Here is a 10,781-nt window from a genome sequence, read left to right as displayed (position 1 = left end):
TATTCTGAGCCATATCCGTGAGTTTTTTACATATACTAACTCCCCCACCAGATGGAAGAAGTTGACTGCATGCTAACAAAAGCACATAGACCCCAGACCGTTTGGAACCATAAGGCTGATGATGTTGCCTCCCGAAATACCACCTGGTTATCTCCCCACCAACCAGAAATCAATCAGAAAAATGTCCACAAGCTGATCAGGCACCTGCGACTCTCTCCTTTAAAAACCCTGCCTTTAAAAACCCTTCCCTGAAAGCCACTGGGGAGTTCATGTCTTTTGAGCCTATTCTCCTTGCTTAGCACCTTGCAATAAACTCTGTATTTTCCTTCACCACACCTGGTAATAAACTCTATTTTCCTTCATCACAACCAGGCTATGCTTTGGGCGAGCAGACCCAAGTTTGGTTGGCTAATCCTGGTGGTGGTAAGAGGCGGGCTCTCAGCTCCTCCTTTCTAATGTGTTTATCCCATTACTTCCTGAGAACAGGTTTTTAAGCAGTAAGACCCAACGATTTGACTTGGGTTGGCTCTGCCTGAAGTGCAGTCTTCTTACCTGCCTCCAGCCAAAAAAAGTCTAGACCTAGGAATGCCTTCCCGCTGCACGGAAAGTTAAGAGTAGAATGGGGAGGGGGGCGCGGGCGGTGCTTAATAATCCAAGGAAGACTCGATGGAAATGCCAAGGACAGGAGCAGCTTCTGCAATAATACCTCAACTGATGGGAACACAGAGTTTTTGTTTACCCAATTTCCCCCCGAATGTGGCTTTTAGAAAAACAGAGGAAACAACAAAAAGTGGGATAGAGTGATGCGAGAAACTTGCTCGAGTCCTACCTCGCCTTTGGTCACAAGCCTAAGAAGTCTTCCCGGGGCAGGGGGAGAGCGACCGCCTGCCGCGGAAGCGCCTGGATCCAGACACTTTCTGACTCCGTGAGAACGGCCCGATTAAACATTTTTATTCTTCATTGCTGTTGAATCTATGTTGAGATTTAAAACACATGGGATCCCCGAGAGACTGTTTCTTAGCCGTCTCAGTCCTCCGCAGGCACCGCCGAAGGCAGCCGCCATTGAGGGTTGCTAAGGCCCGGGGTCCTGGGTTTCTATGACGACACGCAGGCGTTTGAGAAAAGGTGCGGCTACAAGACGTCTGGCGAGAAGCATAGTTTACACGTACGGGCTGCAAGTGTCGGTTTCCCATCACTTCTGATGCAGAAACGGTGCGAACTCTGCCCGACCGCGAGTCGGTGGGGCTGCGTGCGCCAGGCGCTGCCTGTGGGGAGGCCGGGACCTCGAGCGAGGGGCGCCTTCAGGTGGTGCCGGTGGTCGGAGGGGTGGGCCGAGCGTGTACTTCCCGACCCGGGCCCAGACTGATCCACCCACAGGCTTCTTAGTCGCCTCCGAGGACTTTAGAGCCCGGAAGTCTCCTCAAAGAAAACCCATGCTAGATGAATTGTAAACTCCAATTTTAACATAAACAGTTAACGGGTTTCTCTCTCTCTCTCTCATTCTCTCTTTCTCTCTCTTTCCTGCAGGTCAATGTGGCAGCCCTGCCAAATCCCAGTAATGCCGCTGATTTGTTTCTAGGTTAGCTTTCTGGAGGGGTATTTCAAATTACTAGAGAGTGATAGGAGGCATTGCTTACTATGTCGCTCCCGAAAACGCCCTCAACGTCAACACCTGAGGGCAAAAATGTGAAAATCTCTGCATCCAAGGAAGAGACAGGTAAAGTTCTTCAAGGCATAAATAATCATGGCCATAGTCAGAAATCACAATACGTTCACTATTTTCCTTAATCTGAGATTTCAGGATACTTTAATTAGTTTCGTTTTTCCAATACACTTGTTTCAATAAAATCAAAAGCCATTCCTTTTATAGTATTTTTCACTACTCTGCGTAAGGACTGTGTTTGTAATTTTTTTCAGATGCTAATGAGTTTTATATTGTTCTAAATTCAACCTATTTTAAATACCAATGGTTGTATGAAACAGTACTTTTTTGGGGTATTTGTTAAGGAACCAGTTTGTATCAGGTTTTAGTAATTATTCTGAATGAAAGTAATTATTTGTATAAGATTTTCATTCATATATAGCTAAATGCAGATCTGTACTGGAATAAGAATCTGCTAGTGACTTCCCTGGCGGTCCAGTGGTTAAGACTCCGCGCTTCCATTTCAGGGGGCTCGGGTTCGATCCCTGGTCTGGGAACTAAGATCCTGCATGCCCAAAAAAAAGAATCTGCTAGACTCATTCCTACCCCTCATTATGTTAAAGCTTCCTCCAACTCACCTACATCTTGTTTTTAGGGGAGATTCTGCTAAAGTCCCACCTAACTTTTTTTTTTTTTCCTTATTTCCTCTGATATTCTGACTCCATCCCAAACTTTCAAGAGATAGACTTTTGGTAATGTGAACCTCAGAGGTTTTGATGGTGATCAAAGCATGATACATCCGTACAGAAATTAACATAAACCATTCTATGTGAGGGGCATAGATTAGTTGAGAGTTCTTTAAGAAGATTGACAAACTAACCCTCCTTGCTGACTGCATAGGAGACCTTTTCCTATATTAGGCCGACTCCCCTATCTTTATAACTCCTCTGCCCTAGTCAAGCTGAGTAGAACACTCTTTATACTGAGTTTTACTGCACTAATTTGCTCAGATTATTCCACTCTCTTCATTTCTAAGGATCCCAATTCTACATTTAAATCCAACTCAGATACCTTTCACTCTATAAATATTCCAATTTAATTTTCACCTTTAAACTTATATAGAAAAAATTACTAAATAATTTGACAGTTTTGAGGAGAGGAGATTTCTTTTGTCATTTTCACATCAAAGGGAAAATAGACATTCCCATCATCTTCATGCTATCTCGGTTAGTTTGATCAAGTGAAGTGAGTTTAATTTTCAACTTTGAATTTGGAATAATGGAGGTTCATCTCTGTACCTGAGTTTTTGAACTCATGTCTGATGTAAGTGTGAGTAGGGCAGACAATGTGAGTTTCTTTTTCTTGACTAGTTGATTTTCAGTGTTTTAAATATTGCTGCTATTCTTGGCAACCGGAAGCAATGTTTCTCTCTGTTAGCAACATATATATGGGATTGATGAGGTAGCCTGGGAATCTCTAATTAACTCTCAAAAAAACTACAGTAAGCTTTTCTTTCCCATTATTTTCGTAGGACTTCCTAAACTAAGGGAGAAAAAAAGTCTGGTGGATCCGTCGAAACCGTTTCTTACTTCCCTTCAGAATGAGTTCATCCCTCAGGAAGTTCTACTTTCTCTGACCTATACAGCCAATGCTGGTTCTTGTCCTGAAAACTTACTGCCTCCTAAGAAAATTAAAACCCCAAAGGTGTGTATATACATATATAAAGTACTTGGGAACATTTATCTTTTGGTATCCGGTTCATTAAGTATTTATTTAGCATATGTTATGTATTCCAGATTGTCTTAAGAATATTTTAAAATTAATTTCCTAGATTGAAAACGAAACTCTTTTGCATATTTTCAAGGAAATACTTGAGTATTTCCATTAACCTGTTTTTATGTGATTTACCTAAATGATCATTACTACTCTTAGTCTTGATATTTTTCTTTCACTATTGAATTGTCCTAGTTTCAGTCTTTCTCCTTGGTATTAAATAAGAATTCTGCTCTCTTTTTCCATAGAATATTCAAATGCCTTTAATGTAAATACTCAAAAATGATTAAGAATAGATTTCACTTGACTAGAGCGCCCTCTGCTGTGTATTCATGTTTTTCTTTTTCCCAGGGTACTCTTCCACGCCCTGTTGACCACGTCTGGCATAACCCTATTAGAAGAAATAAGTTCAAATATCTGATTGACCATCCCGTTTCCCTAACGGGAGCTGGAAGGTAAAGAAGGAAGATAGTTGGGTAGATGCAGATGAATAGAATCATTATCTCATTTTGTATGATTTCCTTGGGAGGAGCAGAATCGGAAAAACTGTAAAATCATAGAATCATCGATTTTAAATCAGAGAATAAAATCATAGAATCTAGATTTCAAAGCTTGAAGTATCTGTTTTTAAAAAAATACATTTATTTATTTATTTATTTATTTATTTATTTATTTATTTATTTATTTATTCTTGGCTGCATTGGGTCTCTGTTGCTGTGCGCGGGCTTTCTCTAGTTGTGGCGAGCGGGAGCTTCTCTTCGTTGCGGTGGGCTTCTCATTGCTTCTCATTGCGGTGGCTTCTTTTGTTGCGGGCTCTAGGCGCACGGATGTTGCGGTGGGCTTCTCATTGCTTCTCATTGCGGTGGCTTCTCTTGTTGCGGGCTCTAGGCGCACGGGCTTCAGTAATTGTGGAGCATGGGCTCAGTAGTTGTGGCTTGTGGGCTCTAGAGCGCAGGCTCAGTAGTTGTGGCGCACAGGCTTAGTTGCTCCGTGGCATGTGGGATCTTCCCAGACCAGGGCTTGAACTGGTGTCCTCTGCTTTGGCAAGCAGATTCTTAACCACTGTGCCACCAGGGAAGCCCGCTTGAAGTATCTTTAATGAACCAGTATACAATCTGAAGAGGACATGGGTCTACCTTTTTGTGTATGATTATTATCAAGAGGATGGCAATACGTGCTGGCTCTGTTGACTTTTCACTTGTTTTAAATTTGCTTTTGCATGCCTTCATGTACTTGTCCCCTTACTCTCCTATTCTTTGTTGTACCCTAGTAGAAGGGAAAATATCGGGCAGAAGGCCTTTAGGGCCTCTTTTATTTGCACATCTGAGAAGAGCTAGGTAACATAGCTTCATGACCTGCAAAACCTTGAAAAACAAGTGCTTAATCCCTGCTTTTCCTCAAAGCGAACCCTTAACCTTTACACTGTTTTAGATCAAATCAGCAAATTATATTTGTTGTTTTTATATCATTCCTAAAAATATCCAAAATTACAACATTTTCCCTGTGAAGATTGTAATCTGCTAATTTTCTGTGTATGGTTAATTTATTAATTTACTCCCTCCAAAAAAAAATTTACTCCCTCCATGCTCCTTACTGAAATATCACTTAATAGTAAGTTTACAGTTACTAATACTTGGGTAGGTTATTTAGTCTTTCTGAGTTCCATTTTCTCACTTGTAAAAAGGGAATAATAGACTTGCTCCATTTTGTGTACCTTCCAGGGTTATAGAAAGCACAAATGAGATAATGAATGCAAGAGCACTTGTAAAACTATACACTGCTATGTAAATATAAGGTGTTATTACTCAGCTATGTCTCAGTGCTAGAAAAAGTGGTAGAAATTTAGGCTATTCATTTCTGTGTCCTGGGGCTTTGGTGTCATAAGTATTGGTACTTTATTTTATGCCATCAGACCATGGCTATAATTATTACTATATAATAATTAGTAGTTATGAGATGTTTGAAGTACTTTGAAAAAATAATTAGCTATATCTGAATGTAGCAATAAACTGACATTAAAGTTTTAATGTCAAATGACATCTGAGTTGGAACTTTTTAAAATGTGAAGATCTGTAGTGTGATAGATAGGATAATGACCTCCCTGAAATGTCCTCACTGCAGTCCTTGGAACCTGTGGATACATATCTTACATGGCAAAAGTTACCTTGATTTGGCATTGGCAAGAGACAAGAGGAGGGTGACTGTAAAATTAATAAGTGTTAGTGATAGATATTGAGGACAAAGGGTGGGATGGAATCAATTATGGATGCTGAGATTTTTGATGAGTAGAGTGGTGGTGCTGACAGAATTAGTGAATATAGAAGGGTGAAAAGTGAGAATGAAGGAGAATTATTCAGTCATATCTAGAGGTAACAAATATGATAAGGTGAGATTTGATAGCATTGCCAAGGGAGAAAGTATAGGGAGAGCACAGAAGGATGAGGACAGGAGGTTGTGGAGCATTTCCATTTGGTAGGCAGGAGGTCACAGAGATGTTCAAGAAGGGGTAGGTAGGATGAGAGAACCAGGAGAGTCCAGTCATACAGAGGACAGAGGAGAGGAGAGTGTTTTAAAGAAGAGAGGTGATCAACCCTGGAAAATATTCCAGGAAAATAGTGGAAGATGAGAACTGATGACTTAGCTGTAGAAAGTCATCCTCAGCTTTCTGGAGAATGATTTCCCAACTGCAGGGAAATTTTAAGAAGTCTGATGTTTAGCAGAAAGTGAGAGATAGACAGATCAAGGTAACTTGACAACAATGTATGGTCAAGGGAAGATTTTTAGAAGGGGAGAAGACTTGAGTTATAGACCAGGGGGAATGTTCCAAGAGAGAAGGAAATACACAGAAATTAGGATTGATGGAATGAGGTCCCCAAGGATGTGGGCAAAGATGAAATGAAGGACTTAAGTGGAGGAAATAACCCTGGGGAAGAGAATACATCTTAACATGAGGCTGAAGGAAAGGCGAATGAGAAATTTGACATGGAGAAGAGGAAGAGTGCGGGGCGGGGGGGAACCCTAATGCCTCAGCCTTCTTAGTAAAGTATGAGGTAAGGAGACCAGTTTTGTGTCCCTTTGTGTGAAGGATGTGTGTGGACTTTACCCATTCTTATCCAGTAACCAGACAAAATTTATTTTGTAAATATATTTTTCTTATCTTTTAGGGATATTTCTTTTCTGTACGATGTTAAATATGTTAAAGGAGAGACTAGGGAGAACGCAGTTTGTCCCCCACAAATGAACCGTTCCTTACAGTCACGTGATGGTGTCCTTGTGCCTCATAAGGTAAATAAAGTATTTGACAAATAATTTCCTCTCCCTCTCTCTACTTAAAAAAAAATTTCCCCCAAATATAAAGCCATGTCATACTATAACAACCTGCATTGTTTATGTTTTCATAGCACTTTCTAATTATTTCTAGAAAAGGGCATTTAGTGGGAGATGATCAAACATATCTTATTTTAAGCCATTTTCCAAACTACAGTTATTTCCTTTAATCTGGATAATACAGTGTAGGAGACTAGATTTTTTTTAAAAGAAACCAACAGCTTAAAGTTGTAGAATTCTTGAAAGTAACACAACATCGTAAATCAACTGTACTTCAATTTTAAAAAAGGCAGAAAAAAGAATTGTAGAATTCTTATTTTTGGCTTGTTGCTAAGGTAAATTTTACATTCCTATTGAATTTTAAAGTCAATAGATTTTTGTGTAATTAATACTAAAACCAAGATTGTTCTTTAATTCATGGCTAATTTTTAATATTATTTATTTATTTATTTTAAACATTTATTTTTGGCTGCGTTGGGTCTTCTTTGCTGTGCATGGGCTTTCTCTAGTTGCAGTGAGCGGGGGCCACTCTTTGTTGTGGTGCATGGGCTTCTTATTGTGGTAGCTTCTCTTGTTGTGGAGCACGGACTCTAGGTGTGCAGGCTTCAGTATTCATGGCACATGGGCTCAGTATTTGTGGCTTGTGGGCTCTAGAGCACAGGCTCAGTAGTTGTGGCGCACGGGCTTAGCTGCTCGGTGGCATGTGGCATCTTCCCGGACCAGGGGTCGAACTCATGTCCCCGGCATTGGCAGGCGGATTCTTAACCACTGAGCCACAAGGGAAACCCCTTGGCTAATTTTTTAATTTGTGCTCTGCTAAAAGTTTATTACTCCTTGCCATGACCCATATTACTACTATTGTTATTTCTCTGATCAAAATCTCTTAATAAATAGTATCCCTTTGGTATAGAAATTAGGATTTGTGAAACTCAATTTTTTTCATCTGCTTGTTTTCATTCTTGTTCTTTCTTTCTTTTTAAGCCAAAGAAACTAACAGATACTTTGATTCCTGAAGAATTTCATATCGTGTCAAATACAGGAGTTTCAGGTTTGGAGTGTTATGATGAGTGAGTACTGTGGTATATACTGAATATCTGACAAGTTGAACTGTTTCCTACTTCCCAGACATAGAGGAACCTGAGCAGTTCACTCATGTTCCCAAGCAATATCTACACTGAAGTGAGTAAACATCTGGCTTACCATCCTTAATACAATTTAAGAAAGGTATCAAAATACAATTTAAGAAAGGTATCAAAAAGTAATGAAAACAGTCTTACTTAAAAGAGTTTGAAGCAACAAGAATTTACTGTATAGCACAGGGAACTGTGCTATTACAAGATATTGAATATCTTGTAATAACCTATAATGGAAAAAAATCTGAAAAAATATATAACTGAATCATTTTGCTGTATACCTAAAACTAACATAATATTGTAGATCAGTTATATTTCAATTTAAAAAGAGAGTTTGAGATTTTAGTTTAGATTAAATCGTTCTCTGTCTTTTCCTACTGTTTAATTTTGAATTAAAAAAAAATAGATCTTTGTTCTGAATGCTTGCTATGCCTCTTTGGGAATGGTTTTGAGCAATGACAAAGGAAAGTAGCCCTCTAAGTTGGAATCTCATAATGCACACTCTAGGGCTTAGCTCCAGACTTCAGACTAGTCATTTCAAGTTTTCTTTGATTTCTGCTAATGGGATTGAAAATGGGATCTTGCTTTTATTTTCTGAAACAACACTTGAATGTTCCATAGTTTAAAATTACTAGAACTTTGGATTAGGTTTTATAGTAAAATACCCAGAAGCTGTCACTCTTTTTATCTTATCCAATAAATATGTTAAATGGCATTTCCTTATGATGGTGGGTTTCAGAACAATATTTTGCCAAAGGGAACTAAACGGAACTCATTTTTTGGGTAACTTTTAATTCGTATATAATTTCAAAATTATAAAAAAGTTACAAAAATGGGACAGGGAACTCCTGTATACCCTCTATCCTGACTCACTAAGTGTTTACATTTTGCCTTATTTGCTTTAATACACACACACACTTAAACTATTCAAGAGTAAGTTGGAGGCCCTCATGACCCTTTGCCACCAAATACTTTTGTGTATTTCCTTGTAACCCACTACTTATAGATCTTTTTGATGACTTTTTTAGCTCCATCATTCTTGTATATATTAGTTACCATTTTACATTATAGACTCATAGATTTCTGTTTTTTTCAGTGAGTTATAATTCTTTGCTATAATTGATGTTCAAATTTTTCCTGATTTTGCTAATGCCAGATCCTTTGAGCTGGCTCTTGTGTTCTTTAGGCATGTCCCCATCATTCTTTGAATGTTCTCTTATTTTCTGGCTCAATAAGATTTTCAGGTTCATCTTGTATTTCCCAGCTCCAGCTTTGGAGTGAGCTATGAGCTACTTCTCCACGGAGTACTGTTTGCCTTTTAGTGGAGAAGGGTTCTTAGAAACCAAGATCTGGGTGCTAGGTGTACTCATTGCTCCTGGAGTATCATTGCTTCTAGTCCCTTTCACATACTCATTTTTGAAACGTTTTTGAGTCTTTATATTCCCTGAATATTTTTCACTAATCTAAATTCTGAAAGTGGACCTTATTAACCAACTGTATTCCAGTAGGGGGCAGAACCAAAGGAAGTGTTTTTTAACTAAGGGAAGAAAAAAGATATATAAATAATAATGAATTTGAAGAATTACCATGAGATTCTCGTTGTGATACGCATTTAGGTGTAAGCAAGTACTTCCAGAGGACAGATAAATATGCTGGGCATCAGGAAGCTTGGCTTCTAGTTTCAGCTCTGCTTATTAATTTTATAACCTGTTTAGTCACTTAACTTTGTTGACTTCAGTGATCTTAAAACATTCTTCCACCTTTGAAATGTCATTTTTCTTAATGAATCAAAGAAATTTTTGTATTGTGATACACTGAGGAACGTGATTAAAGCTCTTTTACTTAAAATTTTTAAAAATATGATAAGTATCATTATATCTGTGTCTGTAGATGTCTAAGGCTATTTAAGTATCCTCTTGTGTGTAAAACGATGGACCTTTCTGATTGTCTCCAAGCTTCTCAATTCTGTGAGGTCTTAAGTTTTTCATGTCTTGTTATGTGATAAATAGGCCAGACAGTTTTCTTACAATAATATTTACCTGTCTTGTTTATTGCAGCAAATATACTACTCTCCTCACAGACAGTGAAAATAGACTATTGCTCTTCCCATCCATGTAAGTATTGTTTATTTTTGAGAGTGTTTCTAAGAAGGAATAACTATATACACATATTTTTCTTTTTATTGGTACTTTATTACACAAAAATATTAAAATGACCGCAGAAAGCCAAGACAATAATTGCCTACAATTCTATCATTTAATCAGTGTTTTCATTTGTCCTACCACTGCGCCACCAGGGAAGCCCTGCATATTGTTTTCTTACATATTTATAATAATATCAAAGTGCTAAAAACACTTTTTTTTTTTTACCATTTTAAATGGGTTTTTTTGGGTTTGTTTTTAAATTTTACTTTACTGTGGTAAGAATACTTAACATGAGCTCTATCCTCTTAAAATTTTAAGTGTGCAATACGATATTGTAATTATAGGCACAGTGTTGTACAGCAGAACTGTAGAACCTTGCATAACTGAAATATCATGCCCATTGATGAGCAACTTTCCATTTCCTTCTCCCCTCAGCCCCTGCAAACCACCATTCCACTTTCTGATTCTATGAGTTTGACTATTTTAGATACCCCATGTAAGTGGAATCACACAGTATTTGTTTTTCTGTGACTGGCTTATTTCACTTAGCATAATGTCCTCTAGGGACATTCGTGTTGTTGCATATTGCAGAATTTCCTTCTTTTTTTAAGGCTGAACAATATTCCAGTATGTATGTATGTATGTATGTATGTGTGTGTGTGTGTAGACATATATATATATATGTCTACACACACACCACATTTCCTTTATCCATTCATCAATGGATCGAGGGTTGTTTCCACATCTTGGCTGTTGTGAATA

At 38.3% G+C, this 10,781-nt stretch overlaps 1 protein-coding gene across 1 annotated transcript in view; it reads left to right on the top strand.

Moving 5' to 3' along the window:
- Positions 1-1,134: 1,134 nt before the first annotated feature.
- AXDND1 (axonemal dynein light chain domain containing 1) overlaps positions 1,135-10,781 on the top strand; it is a 78,864-nt gene continuing 69,217 nt past the window's right edge. Inside the window, exons 1-7 of the mRNA XM_024758740.1 lie at positions 1,135-1,212; positions 1,528-1,717; positions 3,174-3,346; positions 3,767-3,870; positions 6,580-6,700; positions 7,724-7,809; positions 9,933-9,989. Of these exons, the coding sequence (XP_024614508.1) occupies positions 1,639-1,717; positions 3,174-3,346; positions 3,767-3,870; positions 6,580-6,700; positions 7,724-7,809; positions 9,933-9,989 (620 nt within the window). The 5' untranslated portion in view covers positions 1,135-1,212; positions 1,528-1,638. The remainder of the gene's footprint in view (positions 1,213-1,527; positions 1,718-3,173; positions 3,347-3,766; positions 3,871-6,579; positions 6,701-7,723; positions 7,810-9,932; positions 9,990-10,781) is intronic.

This window comes from Neophocaena asiaeorientalis, unplaced genomic scaffold (assembly GCF_003031525.2).
Source record: "Neophocaena asiaeorientalis asiaeorientalis breed wild unplaced genomic scaffold, Neophocaena_asiaeorientalis_V1.1 scaffold182, whole genome shotgun sequence".
NCBI lineage: Eukaryota > Metazoa > Chordata > Mammalia > Artiodactyla > Phocoenidae > Neophocaena > Neophocaena asiaeorientalis.
The sequence above is the reverse complement of the archived record's forward strand: the minus strand, read 5'-3'. Positions and strand labels throughout refer to the sequence as shown.